The sequence below is a fragment of the Haliaeetus albicilla genome, chromosome 6, assembly GCF_947461875.1.
Source record: "Haliaeetus albicilla chromosome 6, bHalAlb1.1, whole genome shotgun sequence".
In the NCBI taxonomy this organism is placed as follows: domain Eukaryota; kingdom Metazoa; phylum Chordata; class Aves; order Accipitriformes; family Accipitridae; genus Haliaeetus; species Haliaeetus albicilla.
The window spans coordinates 12,337,102-12,360,656 of record NC_091488.1 but is presented as its reverse complement, the minus strand read 5'-3'; the positions used below and the strand labels follow the sequence as shown (position 1 = coordinate 12,360,656).

Here is a 23,555-nt window from a genome sequence, read left to right as displayed (position 1 = left end):
CAGCTCTGCAGTGACATCTTACTGCTATTCCGCTGTAATTCTTCAGTGTATTAATTATATCAAATGTATCACTTTTAAATATATCAAAGCATGAGAAAGCCTGAGGCTGTGACTTCCAGGGCATCCCCTACCACGAGGAGTCAGCAGCACTAACACACAGCACAGCTATGCAGTTTGGGGACCCACCAGAGACCTGGGCAGGCGTGCGGATGCTCTGACCACGCTCCTGGGTGCCTGAGAGTCCCCTCCGCTGCTGGGGAAGCTGCATCTCCCCAGTAACCTCTCCTCAAATAGCCAAGAGTGCGATGGGAACCATAACTGTGTTCGCATTACCCACTTTTGGTGGTTGAGGCATGAACCGTTTCGGTAGTTAGTTGTTGTTTTTTTTAAATAGAGTATGTAGGCAAAATTTTGAAGTATGCTGCCATCTGCTGTGGGCTTAATATTAACATAAGCATTTCAAATTAGTTTCTCATAGAGGTAATGCTGCTGAGGGTAAGGGTGCCCAAATAAATGATACATGGCAGTCATACTAGTTGTGAAAAAAGGATCTAAAACGCCCTTCCCTTTGACCCTCTATGCAAAACATACTTCAAAAAGTCGGAAATCTGTAGAAAGAAATTATAATTTAATGGTGATTTTATTTTTAAGTGCAAATTATTTCCCCCCTCAAGTGCTTTATGCTGACAGCCTTATTCTTTACTCTTCCCTTCTCGTTTTTTGCTCCCTCACTGCCCACCCTCTCTCACCTGAAAGCTTCAGGGGGACCATATTTATTTTACGATCACATATCAGAGAAGGCAGCCTCGTTCCCACTACTGCCCTTGGGAGCCACTTTGATTTAATTTAGCAAGAATTAAGCAAATCCTTTCTCAGGAAAGCCACAGGCAGTCACCCAGGCACCGGAGCCCCACCAGCCTGCCCTGCACCAGGCTCAGCAGGGAACAGTCCTTGAAAAAATGGGTGCACAGGGTAGCATCCCACTTGCTGCAGCTAATTTCCATTTATTTAGTCCTCTGCTAAAGGATTAAAGCAGTTGCTTTGGCCTTATCTTCTAAGGCGACATTTTGCCAAGCTTCTTTTCACCATGCGGCTGTACCCAGCCCTGGCTATGGGGACACAGACGTGTGCTGGCAACCTCGGAGCAGAGGTCTAACACGGGTGCCCGAGGCAAGGCTGGGCTCCTCATTCAGCTGTCAGTCGTGTGCCTGCATTTACCTTGCGTAAACCCACTCCAGCATTAGGAGATGGGGGAGCAGTAATTTTTTCACTCTTGCCCATTGCACTTTGCACATTCGTATTGCTCAGACTGGCAGCTACCAAGGTGCTCTTCAGGAAAACAATCAGTTATGGAGTCAATTTTCTTTTAATCAGGAAAAACTGGTCTGATCATTTTGTGCCATCCACAAGGCTGCATTTTTACCTCTCTGCTGCCAAATTTTGAAGCAAACTGTTCAAAATCCTACCCTTCTCACTGGTGTCAATGCTGGGGGCACAACCTGCTGTCTTCTACTGGAGCAGCAGCTCCACCAGCAAGAAAACGTGTGACAAAAGCAATAAAACAAACTCAGAAGCCTCTGCTCATGTAAAATACATAAAAACAGAGATTAAAGGCAATGATCGAGTGTACTTTTTCACTTCAGATAAGAAACACTTCCTTGTACCTTCCCTAAAGTTAAACAGCTGAAGTAAACTCATTTCTTACTGTGCTTTATGTAATCTCAGGCGCCTGCTGCTTGCAAGTGTGATACTGCTTCTCACAGGGCTACTTGCTGAAGAAAATAAAGTTTATCTGCTCATCTTAAAATGGTACTACGCTCGCAGAGATACTGGAGAGTGTAGACCTTTCAGGGATACAACTAGGTTTGTCACCAAAACCAGCAAGATTTCCAATGCAACATTTATATTCTAAGATTTCAACCTGCTTGCTTTGGATGTTGAAGGCAGTCAAAAAATTGGACAAGCCAGATCTATTTTTTTTTAAGTTTAATGTACAGTTCTTGAATTTGCATTTACAGACTTATATGAAACTTGTCAGTGAGACAGCCCCTCTGAGCAGACCTGTGCGGCATCCTCGCCCCTGTGCAGTGATTGCTTCCTTGTGCAGGATGTCTTAGCAAGTTAAAAGCATGTCACCCCCTCAGAAAACACTTTGGCTTTCTCAGACACCAAACTTAGGTATTTGTTTTTATGCTTATCTCTGTATCATTACAGAAATTGCCTTTTTATTTGTACATCTCAAGTGAAAAAAAAAAAAAAAGAATTTTGGATTTGTCAAAGGAGAGTTTATCCATCTGATGTTTTTCAGAGTGTCTGGGAAAACCACATATTGAATAAAAGTCTCATCTGGTTCATCCAAACTTACCAGCTTTGTCTCAGTTTCCAGACTTAACTATAATGATGACAGGAAGAAGTGATGAATGGCAAAGGAATTTTTCTTCATGTGCTGGACATCTCTTGCAAAATTATACATTGGATTAATTTTCTGAGAGTCTCTTTATTACATGTCGATGCAAGTTTTCTCCACATGCTGTGCATATAAGCAGGTTGTATTTCTAAGAGATACTACAGCTGTAACATAATCCTATGTTAAAGCAACCATTTTAACCAGTGATCTGAGTTCACAAGCTAGAAGCTCTTTTGTCAGCCTCTTTAATAATGTAGCAGAGCAGATATACCCTCCTCTAGTATAAAGATCTTAAAACCTTCCAAGGTGTTTACCATGAAATTCCTAATCAGGATCAGTTAAACTAGAGCTGCCTTCAACCCCACCTGGTCTGGCAAGCCTCTGTACGTGCACACGTGGTGTAGCCAGTTATTTTCATTGAATAGAGAGAAGAAAATCCAAGGAAAAGGAAAGGCTCAGTAACCTGTCATATAACCTCTTTGAAAAGTTACTTTACTGTCTACCAGTTCATTCCAGCTGTAATACTGACTACCAGAAGAGACCGGCTCATCAATCACACCTCTCTTTGAACAGGGTACAATGCCCATCTCTGTACAAAACCCTTCCCACAGCAAATGTCCTAAACCCCCATGTATCTTCACCTGGGTTAACACAAAGAAATATGCTAATGTTGTGATTATATTTATTTTAAAACCTTTAGCATGTATGTTAATGGCATAAGTTGGGGGAGGAAAATCCACTTTTACAGAGTGAGTCTTTTGTATTCTGCCTATACCTAAGAAACCACAGCAAGGGGCATAACAGAAATCAGAAGAAAGATTTGCAGGCTCCCTGAGCTAGGTCTACCCATAAGTGACTGTCATTGATCTGGGGGTCAATGTGGCTTCTTGTTGGGAAGAGTTCACTAGCATTCTACATTTTACATTGGCTTGCTCTTTAATATAAAGGCAGACCACAATGGATACTTATTGTACAGTCTTTTTATGGAAATAGAAGGAATTAAAAAGGAATTTTCAGGGGTCCGTTCAGGAATATGAAATAACAACTGCATGAGCTCAGAGAGCAGTGCCCTCATTTCCAGACTGCTGATAATACTCAAACATGAGCCATGTTGGGGCTGTGAAAATGTTATGATAACAAACAGTGAACATTAAAACTCCTCTGAAGATGTCTTAGTTACACAAGGTTTCAACATACTTTGTTTTAATTCTGTCATGGTTCTGTCAAGTTGAAATTTCCCATTTCATTTCAGGTTTTGTGTCCCTCTTCTTTTTAACAACGTGCCGTTTTTGGAAGTGCTGTTTCCATTTCATTGTAGTTTCTTTAACCAGGGCGAAATGTATTGATGCAGTGTCCTCGATCAAAGTCTGTATCCACGGAGCAATGTGGAGGTTGACAGTCATGCAGGTTTGCTGTTGTCTCTTGGTTTTGACCTGACGTGTTGCAGCGTGAATGCAGTTCCAGTTCTGCTGGCACTTTTTTGCAGCAGTGATGGATGACAGTGATGATGCAGATACTGATTTAGAAGCATACAGGCTGCATCCAAAACCACATTTTAAGCAGATCAGCAGCACTTGATCAAATGATAAGATCAATTTTGGCTGATATTGAAAAGCTCTGACAATATTATCCATTATTCAGCCTACCTAGTCCCTGGCAATCAATTCTTCAAATTGACAACTTTCATCCCAGAATTTTTACAAGGGGCAAGTGCAAAAAGATCAGGCATTTGCCAACCTAACAACACAAGGCTGTTATATTAAAATGGCTGGTAAAACAGGAAACCACAGCAGCACTTCAGATATTTTGTCCCTTGCCTGGCTGGCATCAGTTCATCTGCACCACTGATGCCACTAACAGGTACAAAGAGTGTGGGATCTACATTGTCCTGCCTACAGAGAAAAGGAGGGAAAACAGGGAAAGCGACTGAGTATGAGTTCCTTGGTGAACTGTACTACATGACGTGAGCTTGGGAGTATTCAATGGCTATTGCACTGCATGGTGCATCATAGAGCAACGATTTTGGCTCTCTAGCCTGTTGAAAGGCAGTAAAGAAGCCCCTCTTCCCTTTAAGACTATTCAGTAATCTCAGATTTTTTCAGTAAAGTTACAGCCTATGTGTTGCTCATCTCAGAGCTATTTGCTACAAGAAAACACCTAAGAACTCAATTTTTAGGGACTTTGTTCACAGCCACATGATAAAAGATGTGAATCCAGAGATTTTTTTCCTAACAAGAGCTGAACATACTTGCCAAATGCTTGCCAAAATTGCCAACTGCTTGCTTCCTGCTTGCTTTATGGCTTCAAAGAAAGCTGCTGCTCCCTGTGCAACAGAGCATGGATCTTATATATGAATGCTTTCAGGAAAAGTCTTTTTGTAGTCTGGTTTTTGGAAGTTAAGTACTAAAATAATAGCTAGCAACGTGATCTGAAGTTGCTCTAGTCTTTTACTCATGATGCCTGCAAAACTTTATTGTGATAGCATAGTGGGGTTTCAGTCTTAGCACTTTCTCTACATATGAAATCTGTAGCTGACAGTAAATACACATACCCATCATCAAGCATCCAGCTGCCTCTACCATCCAAAAGAGGCTGAATGTGCAACAGTTTTCATTAAGTACAGTTACCAGTACCAAAAAGAAATGGTAAAAAGTAGTCTGTAAAAGTACAAAGCTCAGAGCAAGTGTCCAGAAAAGTGTGGTGGGTCCTTCTGTGGGGCTGGAGCCTGATGTGGGTTTTCAGAAGCCCAACGCACCGCCGCTCTCCTCAGGTCTGCAGTTCTTCTCTCTGGGAAGCAAAACCAGTTATGCATCTATTTAAATGCTCATGTTGCCACCTATTGAGCTCTGAAAGGGAATGACTGTTTTTTTCCCCTGCTATACTAGGGTCACCAAAGGAACCCCAGGGCTGCTGGAGCCACTTCTGCCAGCTGAAGTTCTTCAGATAAACACACCACCTCGACAGAAGAGGTGTGGTCCAATTCCCATTGCGTACACTGTGAACCTGAGCAAATGCCACCAGCTTCTCTCACCGCTTTAGTTCGCCGGTTCTCAGCCTTGCATGAGCTGAGACAGGAACATAAGGCTCATAAAGAAATATGGTTATGGGGGATGGAGGAATATATTAGTAATAGTGGTAGATACTGCATGCATGGGACACATGCTTACGGGGAGCTAAGTAGGCTTTGAAGGGGTTTGTTTTATTTCCTCTTAGTTGTTCCATTGCTGGTTTCTTTTTTTTTCTTTTTTTCTTTTTTTTGCTGGGGTGGGAACCTTTCATGTCTGTTCAGATTTAACAGTAGAAGCATAATATTTCTCAGACAGTAATGCATGTAGGTCACTGGCACTCCCCTTAGTGCTATAAACTTTTTGCTTCCTCCCTAGTGGGAGAGCTGTTCAAAATGGAGGCAGCAGAAATTCTGTTCACAGTGTTGGAGAAACATCTTGCTAAATGACATCAACTAATTTTCACCACTTAGTGGAAAGCAATAAAAAAACATTTCCTTTGCACTCGTAGGAGAGAGCCTTTAGCAAAGTGTTCGTACCCTCCTGAAAATCTGAGAGACAGAAGTGCTTTATTCAGGTTTCAAAACTGGAAATGGGAGATCAGAAAACACAAATGCCTCCTCTTTGATCATGCCTTGCATTAGATGATTAGCCCTGAAAGGTGAGCTGTTATAAAGCTAATTTCCAGAAAGAAAGCTTCTAAGGGCATGCTGTTGGCCGAATTCCTTATCTTGCAATTTTGCATCTCTTAGATCAAAATGGATCTCTCTCCTAACTCCTTTGGTAAGCCTTAGCTATGACAATTAATTTTGTTTGAAGAAAGCACAGAAACTTCTGGACACACGAAATGAACCCCAGTCCATGGTGAGCAATAGCAGGTAAGAGCAGATCAGGACCATTATGCCACAATACAGATCTGCCAGGTGCAAGCCATTCCCTTTGCCCCGTTTTCAAAGGCACACTAGTTCTACTTTCTTTTGGTTTGTTTCAGAGTCCATTAAAAAGGTCCATGTTTCTACGCTGCAGCTGAAAATCCTTTCTAAGGGAATAAATTGATGAATTAATGTTTACATCTGAAGGATGTCCCTGTGAAAAATTATAACATGTCAGCATTTAGCTAACCAAAGATTTAGCTGTACTTTTTTCCCCTTGATCACTTCTTTATAACGGAGATCTGTGCTTTCATTGGATATGAACTCTTCATCTGAAACATCTGGGCTTCTGTATCTGCAAATGAATCACAATGATGTATATATTTGGGGAGGAAGAAAAAAAAAAGTAATATTAGAGGCCTTAAAGATTTAGAAATGTTATCCTGTCTTCTTTAGCTTTGTTGAGTGACAAATAGGCATGTGATAGCATAAATCTCCATCTGTAATACAGGTTGTGAAAACAGCGTGTGTCCTATGATATACAGATGGGGGGGCTGAGCTGAAATTGCACACAAAACCTTATTTCAGGCATTTCCTTGTCTGTGAATGCTTGATATTGGCACTTTGGTTTGAGGAGGAAGTCTCACATATTTCACAAACGAGACGGGGGCAGGAGTGGTTTTGTCACATACTGTCACGGTGGCACAGACAGCTGTCTGGGCTGGGGGCTGTATTGCTGGTGCTGGAATAACATCATTGCTATTCATTCATTCATTCATTCATTCCAGCAAACTGGGTGCTGGAATAGCAGCATTGGCTTCACTGTCTGTGAGGACCAGGCTAGAGCAGGACGGGACGTACGCTTTGGTGCTTAGGGGGGCTTTCCCCTGAAGCTAAGAAAATGACAATTAAGAGCCTGTGCATAGGTGTCTGCCCGTGAGCTGTGTGTCTAGGCTCCTGCCAGGGCAGTGGAGGACGGTTCACTTGCCTTGCACACGCACTATCTAGTGCCACTTGAGGTGTCTTAGTGCACTTTGCCTGACCTCTAGCAGTCGGTCCGGAAGGCCTCAGGTCTCCCATAGATCCTCTATCATATCTACCTGAGCCATCGCAGGGCATCTGAGACACCCCCATGGGGATGGTGGATACATCATCCCATGGGGATGGTGGATACAAGGGCTAGCTGCAGATCCTTGCCCTTCTGCAGGTACCTGTGAGCCAGGTAGGACAGCCTGGGGTCTCTAAAATGGCTCTAGATGCCTCTCCTTAGGCAACAGATGCCTGCCTGGGAGTCCACCTGAAGCACAACGACTCTCCCTGCTGAGCTGACTGAGCCCAGCACCTCTCTGGCAGCGCTGGAGGGGAGCTGACAGTAGAGGACGTGGTCTCCGGAGAGTGGGAGGCCCTCGGGTCAGGTGAAGGTGGCTGCAGCGTCCTCCCACTTCCTTGCCTCTGCTCTCCTTTCCTTCCAGCCAACACCGTCTCCCCCCATCCCATTTCTTTGGCCCACTCAGCTTCTACTCCCCAGGCTTTTTTTGTAGCAGCCTCACGGCTTCAGGTAAAGTCCCCTAGCATCTCTTCCCTTGGCCCCCATCTCCTTACTCAGCCCTGTCACACCTCCCTGCTCTGCACCTCCAGGCCCCCTCCCCAGTCACTCCCGTGCTCCTCTCCCCTCTCTACCCCTGCCCCTGTGCCCCCCACATCTCGCTAAGACCCTCACACCCTGGTCTGCCCGCTCTGCCCACGGACCTGCCCCCACCCCCAAACACGCCCTGGGGCCGCATGTGCCCGTACGACACAACTGAGCCGGGTTACAAATATGAGCTAAACCCTGTGTGGCACAGGCGGAGCAAAGCGACAACCGGAGATGGAGAGACGGGGCAAAACCAGACCTCCATCTGTTCGTGTATCCAGTCCAGGAAGGAGGTGGTTCGGCTGTAGACGCCCGGCTTGTTCTTTTCTGCACAGCCCACTCCGAAGCTGGTGGTCCCCACCAACTTCCAGATACTCATATCTTCACATGCTAAAGGGCCCCCACTATCTCCCTGGAGGACAAAGAATTAAAACAAACGTCAGTGCCCCAGAAAAGGAGGGGAATGTGTATTTGGGGGAGCAGGGGGAGACGCATAGTCCAGTAATTCAAAGTCTCCTGTTTCCGCTCTGTTCTGGGTCCTGGGAAAAGCGTATGTTAAGCAGAAGTTGGAGACTTCTTAGAGATGTGTATTAGATCTTATTTTTCTTTCCCCAGTTAGCAGTACAGTACAACAGAAGTAATGTTGAAGCCTGCTATTAAACAACGTTTAGGTGCTGGGGAGCATGCCTGTCCTGCGGGCAGGGCATCGCTAATCTGCAGTCTCCGTGCCATGGTCTTGGTCCCTCACAGCTGCTTCTCTCAAAAAGCTCCTAGCTATTGAGCTGAGCCGAGCCCAGGGTTGCAACAAGAAGTTAGTACCCCACGTCCTTCCCTGCCTGCTCCCGTGTGCAGTCCTGCGCGCTGCTTTTCTGGCCCTTCCCGGACACATTGCTAAGCAGATTTGACTCAATGGACTCACATCTAAGTACTGAAGACTCCCAATTTATTTTGCTGGGGCAGTTTCCTGCCCTATGAGCAGCAAAGCCAGCACAACAACAGAGAAAAAGGGAGCAGGGCTCATTTTGTCACTTGGAGCCATATGCTAAACATGCTCCCTTTGGGCAGCTCTCCCAGGCATAGGGACATGCTGGTGCCAGGTACCTTGCTGGGACCATTGTGCAAACCAGTGCTTAAATGAAGATCCATGCACCTAATGCCTTTGCTTTGTCTTGTCCCATGTGTAATTGGGACTGAGCAAATCTGGAAACATGAATTTCCTCCCCAGCCCTTGCTCTTTAGCCATGACTAGCTGGGTGAGTCCACATTAGTGTGTATGGGGATGAGACCTGGCACAAGGTGGGCACCGTCATGACTCTGACAGTGATTTTTGAATCATCGCCACCCTGTGTTGTGAAGGATCCTCTGATCCATCACTGCTATGAACCCCTCTCCCCCAGAGTCATTACGAGTCGTCTGAGTTACTCAAACACCTTTCCCTTTCTTCCTTCCCCTGCCTCACTCTACTCTTTCCAAAATCACATGTTTCTGCTTCTCTACTGAGATATACTTTGGCTGCTTTTCACCACAGGGTTTCTACCCCTTGCAGGTCTCCGGAGCTGCTCACAGTGCAGTGCAGTGCACTGCATGGCGATTCAGTGCAGTGCAGAGGCCACAGCCAGGGCAAAGAAAGGATGGCACCATGCTGTAGCACATGCAAGAAGTTAAGAAATGTCTTAAGTAAATTTGGCTTCAGAAGTAGCAGATATGGTCCACAGAATTATAAGAAGGGAATTGTAGTATATGAATGCATGCACAGTGACCGATATTCATGGTAAACAGATTAAATGGCAAAACCCCAAATGTTTGCCCAAGAAAAGCCTGGGAGTGCCTTCTGATAACTTATCACTCATGTTTTTCCGTTGAAGCTGTTAATGAGCACAGTTGCAGTTTGGAAACTTCCATACCTGGCAGGTGTCTACCCCTCCCTTTAGGAAACCGGCACAAAGCATTGAAGGAGTTATGATCCCACCGTAGACATCCCTGTGATTGCAAATTGCATTAGAAATCAGAGGAACACCTGCATAATTCATGGTGTCAGATGTATCACCTGTTGAAAAAACAACAAAAAAAAAAAAAAGAAAAAAACTGTCTATCTTTGAAGTTAATCTCTATTTATAAACAGAAAATATTTTAGTATATGAAGAATTGGCAAGCAAGGGTGAAAGAAATATGGTTAATATGACAACATACAAGTAAGGCAACTAGGTGTCTCATCACTTACAGAATCCAGTAACCAACAACTCTATAGAGCTGTGGATTATCATGGTATATAATATAAAGCTGTACCTTCTATGTTTCTGCTTCAAACTAGACAATCAATGACAGTAATGAACTTAAAAGCTAATTGGACCCTGTCTTCAATACTAGTGCCAAAACTTATTTTGAATCTATTGCCTGTTCTCTTAGTCAACAAATCATCTGCAAACATCTGATTTATTTTATTTTTCTTTTTTTTTTATTTTATTCAGAGTCTGAATGGATCATTTCTATAAATGGGAGTATTTGCACACTGTCTATTGTCAATTTATAGCTGACTTTTTATGTGGTAAACCTTGCTTTCATTTTTTTCCCACCTTTTGCTATTGTCTGTATGTGAGGTAATATGCTGTTCTTGTTCTCTGAACAATGCGAACACGTTAAACGAGATGAATGAAGAATGATAAAAAACAATGACCTGAGAACTCAAGCATTTTCACATGAAAGTGATTTGGTATGTATTACTGATTAACATGGCCTGTGAGTCATGGAAAAAAAAAATAAAAAATTTGTTTTTCTTTGTGACATTGTTCACAGATTCAATTTCTGCATCATCCAACCTGCTTGAAAATTTGTACATGCTTTCTCTGAAAACATGGATGGTCGATTCTTGCATTCATGCTGAGCTTTCTGTGCTTGAAGTTGTAAAGGACACAGCCTGTTTGACTGAGGCTGAGTGCAAGATTGTGGGCAGTGCTGCTGTCTACATGTCATTTTCAACCTTTTCACAGAGTGTACCCATCTATTCCTTGTGATAAGGGTTTGTACAGCACTTTTGCAATTCAGGGTAAGCATGAGATTTAGCAATATGTCTTCTTCCCCGCGCCCCAAGACATTCGAGAAAATCTAATGTTGAACAATGCTCCAGCAAAATCCTGTATTTACTGTATGTGAGATGTTTTCATGTAGTGTAATCAACAGCAGACCATTTCAAATACCTCCTTCCACAGTTGCTCCCCATCCTGATACCCAACACATTTTCCCTTCTGGGAACTGTTCACCAAAATTAGGCAGACAAATTGGCTCTATGTGACCTATTTTAAAAAAGAGAGAGATAAGAGAGAATCGCTTTTAAAATTCAGCAAAAAACTGTATGACCCAGTAAAACTTGAGGATTTGGCTTGCTGTGACCTTGTTATGAACACCACCCACTCCCCACACAAATAGCCTGGCAGTTTGGCAGGTCTTTTGTCTTGCAGCCAATACCATAGGTCTGGAACAGTACCCACACCAGGCCTAAGTAGTTTCAAGAATAAAGCAACAGAAGGAGGTGTTGGCAGGTCAATAAACTGAAGAATGAGCAAACAAGAAATGCACGGCGTACACAGCTGATGGGCAGATCAAAGACCCCATGGCATTTCTGGCCTTGGCTAACCACGCCGCGACTACACGGCACCTCCTAACACGTTTTGTGCGGTGGCACGTACAAAGAGCCGTCTGTGCACATCTCTGCACTCTTCTGAAGGGACAACAAGATGTCCGGGGTGCTGTTTGCTTCCCACCCCATCGGCTCATAGAGTTTCAGTGCCTCTGCACTCCGGGGCACTGAATGCCGGGCCTCAAGTAGTGTTTGATGCTTGCAGGGCCAACTGTGATGTGTCGAGATGAGCTGGCACTGAGCGAAGGGACGGAAGATACGAGGTATTACTGGGCAATTCCTAGTGGTTCAGCTTTCCACAGTGCAACGATCCCAGCTCAAAGCATCAAGCCCCCAGCGTGGAACCTCCAAGCCCCCCCCAGGCTGCCCCCTGTCGCCCAGGGCATAGTGGGTGTCTCACTCAGGTGTGGAACCATTACTGTTCTTGACAGCATCCCAGACTTATTCCCGAGCAAAAGAAAACAGCACTAGCTGAGATATAAACCAGAACAAAATCCAGCTTAATTTTCATTCGAACTGGAAGTTTAAAGTATTTCAAGGGAATTGATTTAGGAACTGACAGTCTAGATGCATCACAGAGAGCCAGCTACCCATTGCAGAGAGCTCACAGGGATTTGGAGGTATTGGCAGGTGATCATTTAAATTCATACAATATTATTATACGTTATTTCAATTCACTAACTGTCAGCTGTAGGTAGCATCCTGCTGAGAAAATAAAAGTAGTTTTAATTTAAAAGCTTCATTATATTTGAATTGCCTTTTCTTCTCTTTGAAATTTAAGCTTGATTTTCAGCTTTGGACACTGCTGGATCTCCCTATACTTACAGAAAGGATGTGATAAAAACCTCTGTGACCTACAAGTAAAATGAGGTAGGGCATTTATTTTAGATAGGAAAAATATTTAGAAAGAATGAAGTTAATGCTTGCCTGTTATTAAATGCCTTCAGTAAGCCAATACCAGAATGGACTGGGAACATTTTGCAGAGCCCTGTGACCACATTGTTGCTCTCTGTGCCTGAATATCGAGCACAGAGGAATTCCTGATACTGAGGCTGGAGGGTTTCTGCCAGCGCAGTCTGAACAGGGATCGCTGCCTTGCCATCACAGCCGCAGGCTGGCTACATCTACGCTGCACATCTCACTGCTTTCAGAGGTGGTGGGGATCCACTCGACCGTCCTGGGCCGCGCATAGGGTGCCAACAGAAATTTCCCTGTCTGTGGCAGGAAAGACCCTTCTTGCTTTTAGCTAGCAAGTTGGGAAAGTCAAGTGAAAGCTAACAGAAAGAATTACCATTGAGAGTAAGCGGTGCTGTCAGTTTCATCAGTGCTATATCATTTCCCATCGTCTTGGGTTTATAATTGCGATGGTATATAATTTTTTCCACTGAATATGGGTGAACCTGGGTGTCTTGCTGAGTCACAAAACCAACCTGCACACTCCACGAGCTCGGCAAGTACAGGCTGAAACAAAGAGGTAAGAGAGAGAGAGACTTTTTTTCAGTAAAGACTTGCACTCTTGCAAGAAGAGAGAGAGATACGGTTTAAATGTTACGGAGCAAGCCCGTGAAGTAAAGATAACCCAATCTCTCCTGCAGTTTATTTTTAAGAGAAAGCACAGTGCATTTGCCCTCCTCTGCAGCGGGCCCCCACACAGACCTGCTGCAAGTGGGGTCAGTGGAACACCCCCAACAAGGTGATTTATGGACTTACTCGTAGACGCAGTGGGCGGCTGTGATGATCCAGCGCGGGGTGATGACGGACCCTCCGCAGAGGTGGTGCCCGTGGAACTGCAGGCTGACCTGCCAGGGCCACTGACGGGGGGAGGACACGTTGCCCCCCACGATCCGTGGCCCGTAGCTGGCCCGTGTCCCACACGCTGCCAGAAAGCAAAGGTTATGGTCCACGGAGGAAACGCAGGCATGGTTTTGGTCCCCTTCAGCCCCTCTACTCCCAGCCTTGCTGAGGTTGGGAGGTCTCTGCAGCAGGACCGTCCCCATCACCGTGGCCCACATCTCGGGCTGTGGCTGCCCCCAGAGGTTTCTCCTCCTCCCTCCCATCCCTACAGCATCATGTCGGGCAGCTGGTATGGGGGCTGTGGGGCTCACATCTTCTCCCCTGCGGTCGTAGCGCTCAGCTGAGCTGTAAACCCCACTGTTCTGCCCTCCTTAAATGCACAGGGTCCCAGGGGCCCCCATAGGCAGGCTGAAGCATCTCCCCTCCCCTGGTGATTATTTTGCCGTTGTTTTTTTGACTTTTCATATCCCAATCTGAAAACTAGCTGACATGGAGAGGTGTGGGATGAAAGTTCAAATGTTAAGACTGAACTTCCCTTTCCCCGTTGAGACGGCAAAGAGTTGGCTTTACAGCATCAGTCCGTGGACTCAACTCACAAACCTTAAAACGTCTACTTCCTACTGTGATTCTCACCAAAATCCTCCTGCTACCTGATGCTCCCAAACTACCCTCCCAGCCTATTCTTACTTCTGAAATTCTTTTAAATTTTGTATAAGAAATACAATTTTTCTTTGGTGTGATAAACTGACAGTATAGTATGCCCTCAGTACACAATTCCTTCCAATTCTTGCCATGCAGTGGATGAAGGACAGTTTCTGATCTTATTTTCCCTTTTCCTGATTCTTACCCAAACATTTTAAGATGATCACATTGCCAGAAGTGCATTCCTCTCTAAGATGAAAAGACAGTGCAGTATTAGTTCCAATTCACAAATACTGGTTTTTTTCAATATTGTGTCATCTTCCTGTACAGCTATGTGCACATCAATATAAGTAACTCATATATTGAAAGAAGTACAAAGCCATGTACTCATCCAATCTACTTAGGGCATTTAGCCGAAATACTTAAGTTAGGAGCTTAGACACCATCAGGAGCCTGCAGACCATATGCTGCCCTGCTGAAGACTGCTTCACTCTTACACGAGGGGAGGCTCATTAGCAATTTCCAACATGTGATCTGTAGTCTCCTTGGATCCATAGCTTGCTTCTCAGTGAAAGGTAACTAAGAAAAACAAGCAATTGTCAGGAGGAAGAAATAGACCATAAAAGGTTCATAAGCCCACTGGGAAATATCTAGGGATCTGTAAACTGAAACAAACTGCATCACAATGGAAAAAGATAAGAGCCTGGTGTCTATTCATTTGCAAAAAAAGGGATCATGGGACAAAAAGGCTTTTCAAATAGCTCATTTTAAAGCCTTTGTTGATTTTAATGGGCCTTGGATCAGGCTCTTAATTCGTATTACAGCAAGGCTGGTACTGAACCCTGGTCTATGATGCATAACATCCCCAACCGCCTATGAAGTACTACATGCCTGAAAAAATAGGCAACAATCTCAAACTATTAGTAATTCTCCCTTACTGATTGCTCTCTTTCTGTCAGAATAAACAAGCTGAGGCATACCTGAGGTTTGTTGCGTTGTGCAGGGATGTCACTTGATCAGCTGATAACCAGTGGCTGAGGGACACGAAATGTCTTTGAAACTGTTTTTCAACTGCAGCCACAGGCAGGTAACCTGAACTCACGTAACTGCAAATAAACCATAAACACAGCTTTCTCAGACAGCATTTCAGTAATCTGTTGAAATAATTCAGCGGTTCAGCTAATGAAAACCCAGTGTAGCAACCGCAATAATTGGATTCTGACACTTCATGAAGTAATCCTATCCTCCCCAAGAAATACCTCTTACGATGTACATGTATTTTTGCCATAATCACATGTGGAAGTCACACACGCTGAGAGGCATTTAACCAGCAGAGAAAGTAAATTTTAATTCTAACATTGTAATAAAGCTTTTATTGTAACTGGTTGGCACATTTCCTGAAACACTAACAAGCTCATTGTCTCATTTTTCTAGAGTTATGTTTTGCAGCAGGGAGGATGAATAATTTGTAATTTTTTTCCTGTCCTTTTTGTTGAACAATTGAGATGTATTTTATTCTAAAGGCAGCAAGAATTTATTAAAAGAAGCTTTATACTGTTAACTATAATGCGCAGAAATCAGAATGACGCCATTGTAAGAAATGACAAAGCATCACTGCAAGTCACAACTTCAAACTCTTTCTCAGTTGTGAAAGTTTGTGAAAGAAATGGCATTTTTCAGGAATGGTATCAACGCAGTAATAATCGCCTTGACAGGTTCTTCTCTAATTGTGAGGTGGACCTTAATTCCTAACAGATGTCATGACTTGAATTGTACATATGATTTTTCTACAGAGGAAGTAAGAGAGATGGAAAATGCTCATATGTTTTTTAGTGCCTCTCTGACAGGCTGTAAGCTACTCGAGAGACAAGTAGGATTCAGGCACCTGCACCCCATAGGGAAGATTTAACCAAACCATTGTATTTAGCCATCATCCAGGATTTATAGCAGTAATAAATGGTATTTGCGGTGCACAAGTATTCAGGACTATTTCCCACATCATCCCAAATCTCCTCAACCATATCGTTCACAAAGGTGGATTGTTGAATCCATTTTTCTTTCTAAGCACAGACTAATACAAGATTTCATTAGAAAGATTGAAAACCTCAGAGTTTGTTCAAAATGCCAAACAGGGTTTCTTCCATTTTGTGTTCATACCTCGAGAAACCCAGGTGTTTGCAGGTAGTATTTCCATACTCTGCTTTCCAGTCGTCAGAGCAGACTGTTCGCCAAGATCCAGAAGTGAACACTTGCAGCACTGCTTTCTTGCCACTCAACCTGACTTTGAGATTCAGGAGAAGAAAAGCCTGAGTGAGTTGTGAAGAAGAACCGCCGGGTACACAACAGCATCAATGCACCACTGTGGCGTCCGCATTTCTTGGATCACTGAGTTTTTGCTATTTGTCTTTTTCATCGCTTGGATCCTTCGACAGAATTTTTCTGTGCCTTTTTTCTTCCCCCTTAAGGAAGGGAACCAAGGCACGCTGAGCTAGAACAGCCAGGAGGAAAAATTCTAGGCTCATGGGAATGGGTAGGGGATGCTAGCTCTAATACAGACGGAGAGCGCTGCCTTGCCCTCCAGTGAGCCTAAGCAAGTCTTGCTGATTGCAGTGAGTTGGAGCTGCAAGTGCTTGGCACCAAGGAAACCTACGATCAAGACACATGATGAGAGGTGGTTGACGCCTCCCGCGCTGCACAGCACAGTCAGAGAGGTGGATGTGTTTGCACCCTGCCGTCCCTGGCCTCCCATGGAGTTTCCTACCTGTTTCCCTCTGCTCAAATGGGGCTGGCGTGTCTGGGCTGATGAGCGTGTAAAGGTTGGGGAGAGGAGAGACACGCAGGTTGGGAGCTCGTCTCCCAGGGACTCCCTCCCCGTGCCAGCCCGGTTCTGCTCAGCACAGCCCTTCCCCACGGGCAGCTCTTCACACCAGCCTGGCCCATGGAGCCGGCACTGCTGCCAGCTGTGCTGCCTCCGGCCAAGAGACCGATGGGGAAATACTGCTGGGGGCCCAGGTACAGAGCCATCACCCACAGTCCCTTTGTCCTGCATGTTGCCATGTCTTCCTCACGCCTGCACCCCGCACCACCGCCGCTGCTGGGGCGCAGGGCCCTGGATGAGGAGGAGGCACCTGGACCTGGGAGAGTCCATGTCTACCTGGTCTTCCCAGGGAGAAGGGAGGCCACGCACATGGTCACTGCCGGACAGGGGGTTCCCCGCAGGCACCCACAGGCCAGCGTTATGGCACTGCAAAGGCAGACAAGAAAAGCAGACGTATTGCCCACAGGCTCCACTGAGGCCTGAAGCCTCCCTGGGGAAAACACGCCAAAGGTTGAAAGGATTGTGCGGGGTTAGCTGCAGCCAAATGCTCATGGTTCTTGTCATTCCTCGCGCTGCACAGACAGAAAGCTGTGCTGCCTCCTTGCCTGTAGGTGCAGGAGTCAGAATGACAAGTGCACTGATCTAAAAATAAGTTATTCTGTTTACTAATATTAGAGTCCTTTTCCCCCCAGTGGCTGCAAACACCACAGTCATCTTCCATAGCACAGGACAGGGAGGGACCATTTAAAATGGCCCTGTGATTCCCTAAACCATTACAGAGAGAAACTCTGGCATGGGAGCATACATTTCACGCATGAAGCAGCAAACTCCACAGTACTCAACGCACAACAGGCAGTGCTGACCACTCCCCTTCCCACGTCCCCTAAGATAATAACAGGCTTTTGCAATCTTCAAAAATGACACAACACAACTGTGTGCCAGTGAATACAGAGAGTGCTGTATATGCACACCATAATGCAGTGTTGGTATACCTTGCAGGCAGAGGAAATGTTAGCAGTTAAAAAGTATCTAGACTTCTAATGGGGAAACATGCCCAATATGGCAGTAGCAGTATTCAGCAATCATCACATTTACCTTAAGAGCAGTCTGATTTCTCAGAAACTGTAAATCAATACCTCAGAGAGGTTGTTCTTCTGAAGTGGTGATTTAGATAATCCATCAGTCTCTACCTTTCTTGTCTCACCCAAACTCTTTACAACATGCATTTCTTGATAACGTGCCAGATGCTACAGGAGGAGGTAGGAGGGATTTATAATCAAATTTAAATTACCACATCCGTACTCATCCTCCCCTTCTTTACAGTTGAAGACACCATTGCACCTGGCTGATTTCTGGATACACTTAAAGGATGATCGGCAGCGAAACTTCCCAATGCAGTTGTATTGGACTAACAAGAATGAAAGAAAACAGGGTGATGAAAACACACTTGGATATTAATTTAACACTTCTGACTTCCATTATCTGGCCAGATTTCTGTCTTGCTAAGGAAAAGACAACTCCTGTACTCTAGGAACTTTTGAAATACAACCTGGAGGTTGCCACATGCTGCTGCTAAACTTATCCATTAGTAATGACTCGTAGGATGAGTCAGCCTTGTTGTCTGTGCTTACTCCTTCCCAGCTCCCTCTACCCAGTTCATGTTTCACTCCAGGGCGAGTTTTTGCCTGGTGCCTCAGCCCCTCAGCAGCAAAGCAAGGAGACTGTCCTGGTTTCAGCTGGGATGGAGTTAATTGTCTTCCTAGTAGCTGGTACAGTGAGTGGCTGCGTGGTGCTTAGTTGCTGGCTGGGGTTAAACCACAACAGTCCTTGCAAGGGTCTCCCTTGCAAAACATGGCCAGTGCACTCTCTTCCTGAGGGGATGCCTCAACCTCCCGCAAGCTTATTCCCATTGCAGGTGTGAAGGCACTGCTCTAACATCAACACATTTGGCACCTAAACCTGGGCAGGTCACACTTTCCAGTTGCAACTAAACTCATTCTGCATTTTCTTTTCCTTTGTAGGAGTTGTTTGTGATAGGGGAAAGTTCTTTAATTCTTTGAGAACAAACTTAGAGAACTGAATTACAGGACAAAAATATGATGTGTGCTACCTGAAGCATCCCCCAATTTCTAAACTCTTAGCTCACCACCCAAGGGGAATCAATGAAGTTTTACTAGACAAAGGTTTCCTGGAGCTGTGGGTTCCTCAGTGTTGTGAATATTACACCAATCCTCTCATGAGTGCCAGATCTATTTTGTCCCTACATGTAAATAAAATTTAAAGCCATCACATCAACAAGATTTTTTGCTTCAGCAAACAAGCCACAGTAGCAGTTTAATTCCATCCTAAGTAAAAGGCTCATGAAAAATTAAGCATTTGAATGGTTAAGCGAGAACTTAATGAATAACTAATTGTACTCACCTCCCAGGCCAATGGCAACTGCTAGGATTACTGCAAGGAATAAACCACAGATATATGGAAAGTATTTTAGGGAGATAAAAACATGGCACATTGAAGGTGGTTCGATATCTCCTAGAAGCCAAACAGAGAGAACAGCTTCTGTGAAGTTAAACCAGCTTGAGTTTGCAATGAAAAAGATTTATCTAACATTAAACTAGATGGCAGTACTAACACCTGCATACACTTTGTGAGCTGACCTGACCTGGAGTGGTTCGGATCCCCTGGCTCAGGGGCTGAGAAGGCTCCGAGTGCTTTGGATGTGGCTGGTGCTCTCAGACAGCGCTTCAGCATTTGCCTCGCAAGGGGTCTGAATCGTACCCTTACAGAGCACCTGGCCTGTCCTCAATGCAATCGAGAATATGAGCTCTAAATTTTTGTTTTCCTGGGCTACATCACACTGCGAGCTTTAGAAGTATACAAGCACCTCTCCTGAAAACATGAGTCCCAGAATAAAAATGAAGTTCAGATCTGTTTTGTTTGTGTAATCAAACCTGTGTGCAGGGTACAGGTATACTCTCTGAAGACTTCAGAAAGCTCAAGTGGACTAATAAATTCTTTCAGTGGAAGTAGCAAAGAACAAACTAGGTTGAGTCTCCTCCTTATGACTGTTCCTGTCTGTGATGCCTTCTGACTCTTGCTGGTACCAAGCCTGTGGTCCCAGTGCTCCCTCCAGCTGTAGCCCCAGCTGGACACTGCTCTGAGCACTGTGTCTGGGACAACAGAAATCCTGGGACAAGGACAGAGGCCACAGAGCTCTGGCTTGCGCACCAGGGAGCTAAGTCCTGTGCATGATGCATTCCTTCAGAGCTGGAGTAACAGAGGCACAGAAACAAGTAAGAGGAGCCTAAAGATTCGAACAGGAGCAAGGATATTGGAAAAAGACAGGACTAGCTAGTAAATAGGTGTTCAAGACAAGAAGGAGGAAAGTCACTGGTCCTTTTTGGACTTGGAAGCAAGGTTAACTGAAAATGATAGAAAGCTAAATTTGCAAAAAAAGGGACCCCCAAACTAGTCTTGAAAAATGTGAGGAAAGGCGTTCCATTCAAAGTTTTGCTATAAAGACAAGGAGACACCTGAGCAATGGTTCAAGCCTGAGTTTTGAGTTTTCAAGGAAAAAAGATGCATACAAAGTTAAAATCTATATCAGTAGTAATTGCTGAATACATTTCATGAGCTGGACGAGTCCTGTTCACCAACCACCTCCATGGCTGACCTCAACTTAGTGATATTGTCAATCTGGAAGACAGCAACAGATTCCACTGAAAATAATGAATGGTTCACTTGTTTCAAGTGTATTCATACATACAAACGGCAAACTGTGGGAAAATGGGATACACAGCTCAGTCACGGGCACACATAGGAACTGGCAGAACCTTGTCTTCAATTATAATTCATGCAGCTCTTAACCGCCTCATTCTTCAAGCTTTGAGTTTGAGATTGGCAGACACTTAAAATTGGTCAAGGATGAGGAGTGTCTCCCAGTGCGTATAGACTGACAAGTAAATCCCAGCCTACACAGACTCTCTCAGCAGCAGCTGAATAACTGATGTTGGCAATGCAGTTGGTGTCTGGTATGCCAAAAATCTTAGACAGCTGTAGTAGCTAATGGACTAGAAAATTAAATTGCTCTATTTTCATCCTTGATGCTCAGCCTGCCCCTGTTGGAGTTAATGATTATTTTTGCCACTAAACCTATGGGAAGTAGCAAACATGCATGCTATTCCTCCAATGCTGCTGTAATTGTATATTCAGTTTTTTTAATAGACCAGTTTCCAGGTTGGTAAAATTTCAAATAAGCCATTCAAAAATGTGTCTGAAAAGCGTGGGCAAATATTTGCTATGTGGCTGAAGTGTGTGAATAATCTGGCTGTGAAAAATGCTTGCGCATGCAAGCCGACACAAGAAGTCATCATCTGTTAATACCCTGGCAAACCTCACGGCTGGGGGAGTGAGGTTGTGTTTCTTCTTCCTCTAAGGGATTGTTTTCTCTGACTGAGTGGGCTAGCATAGTTTTGCAAGCCTAAAGACCTACATTAGCCATTTAGATTACAAAAGTCAAAAAGCTGTGCCGTATCCCTACCAGATCCATTTGCAGTGGGGTCCACTTTTGCTTGTGGTATGCAGAAAAATCTTTTGAAGGAAAACTGAATTTCTGGTACTGGTGGTTCATCTTCTGTAATAGAGATGATTTCAAGACTTCCAGTAGTGGGATTTGTCTCTTGTACCTGACTCAACGGGAGAAAAAAGAAAAAAAGAAGATGATCACCTTGTAAAATGTTATCATAGAATCATAGAATGGTTTGGGTTGGAAGTGGCCTTTACAGGTCATCTAGTCCAACCCCCCTGCAATGAGCAGGGACATCTTCAACTAGATCAGGTTGCTCAGAGCCCCGTCCAACCTGGCCTTTAATGTTTCCAGGAATGGAGCATCTACCACCTCTCTGGGCAACCTCTGCCAGTGTTTCACCACCCTCGTTGTAAAAACTTTCTTCCTTGTATCTAGTCTAAATCTGCCCTTTTTTAGTTTAATGCCATTAGTCCTTGTCCTATCATGACAGGCCGGGCTAAAAAGTTTGTCCCCATCTTTCTTATAAGCCCCTTTTAAGTACTGAAAGGCCTCAATAAGGTGTCCCCGGAGCCTTCTCTTCTCCAGGCTGAACAACCCCAACTCTCTCTGCCTGTCCTCACAGGAGAGGTGTCCCATCCCTCTGATCTTTTTTGTGGCCCTCCTCTGGACCCGCTCCAGCAGGTCTGTGTCTTTCCTGTGCTGAGGGCTCCAGAGCTGGATGCAGTACCTTGTTATGTACTTAACCTTCATGAGAGGAGCTCTTATAATTAATTTACCAGCAAACTACTGAAGTTAATTTTTGTTCAGATTTCTCTAAGCACCACAGATACCTTTAATAACTCACACTGGGGGTGTGAATCCATCCCCTGCTCTTTAATTGCAATAGGAAACAAGAGAAAGACTAAAAAGCATATGACACCTGCGCAGCACCTGACAGGATACTCATGCAGGGCCCCACTGAGTTTTACTCCAGAAAACCTTTGATCGCTTTATACACAGTGAAAAACAAAACAGGCTACAATAGAATTCAGGGTAAATAGATTTGAAATGCTAATTTCTGAGTCTGGCTCTGCACAATGTCACTGGCAAAAGGAATCAGATTTTTGAGCTCACAGTGATGTGAAATACGTCTAGGTTTGTTAAAGATAGTGGAGCTGGTATGCTGTAAAAGCAGTGTGTTTGCAGAGTCAGTCCCAGAAAATGCTTACAATGACACATTATAGGCAAAGAATACGTGTTTTGTCTGTGAACACTATATCTTTAAGTCACCTGGAATATCTTTTCACCTTTCAGCAAACAACTAAAATAATATTTCTATTCTTTCATTTGATAAAATTTCATGTACATTTCAATGAACATAAATTAAATTTTATATAGAATCTGCTAGCTTTAAGGCAGAGAAAAGGACAGCTTGCTGTGCATGATTTTTAAATATTAAAAAAAAAAAAAAGCCTTCTAACTCGTACGTGAATTGTCCATCAGGAAACAAAACAGCATTGTGAAGTATACTACACAAAAGCTAAACACTGATGTGGCATTTGTTTAGAGGGTATCACATGCTCCTAAAGCTTCACTCACCTCTTCCTGAGAAGTCATAGTTAAAAGCAAAACTGTTTTCTTTCTTCATTATCAAAAGAAACCAAAAGGAAATTCTGAGGTTGCTAGGCCAGTCTGCTCTGGAAAGGTTTTCACTGAGCTGCCCACAGCTGCCCGTTCAGTTATCTGCTGCATACGGCATTATGGCAGCAGCCTGTGTAATTCAACCTGGTGAGGGGTATCAGGTAGCCCCGGATGGCATGGCTACGGAAAGGGGAAGATAAAAATTCAGCATGCTTTTTAATTAGCCTAAGAGCGTCAGGTAATATTGTAGTATTTGCAAACCTTTCTGTAACCCCTCAGCAAAGGAGCACCTCAAACTGCCCAGGCTCCCGCTTGCTCATCTTTTATCAAAACTCGTGCAGCTGAGAAGTCTGCTGACAGCTGTGGGTGGCAGAAGGCAAAAGCCCCAGGTGCTTCATCTCTTCGGCACACAAGGCCCATAGGTTCCCCTTGCTCTTCCTTCCCTTGCTGTGTGCTTGCAGCAAAGCGCACACTTGAAGAGGGTTTTATGAAAAAGACCCATGCTTTGCTTATGGATAACTTTTATAATTAAATATTGCACAATATTCTGGAAGTACTTTGCAAGCAGTATCTCATGTTTCTGAAGTATCAGCTCATTTGTA

At 44.3% G+C, this 23,555-nt stretch overlaps 1 protein-coding gene across 1 annotated transcript; it reads right to left on the bottom strand.

The window, feature by feature from the left end:
* Positions 1–2,251: 2,251 nt before the first annotated feature.
* Positions 2,252–23,173, bottom strand: TMPRSS3 (transmembrane serine protease 3). Its single transcript, XM_009920035.2, has 13 exons — positions 22,912–23,173; positions 21,346–21,490; positions 19,227–19,337; positions 18,097–18,213; positions 16,145–16,268; positions 14,968–15,093; positions 14,193–14,236; positions 13,262–13,427; positions 12,843–13,012; positions 11,112–11,207; positions 9,822–9,964; positions 8,177–8,329; positions 2,252–5,194 (listed from the first exon to the last, which is right to left on the bottom strand). The coding sequence occupies exons 1-13, from the start codon at positions 22,927–22,929 to the stop codon at positions 5,174–5,176; spliced, it is 1,434 nt and encodes a 477-aa protein (XP_009918337.1). The 5' UTR covers positions 22,930–23,173; the 3' UTR covers positions 2,252–5,173.
* Positions 23,174–23,555: the final 382 nt, after the last annotated feature.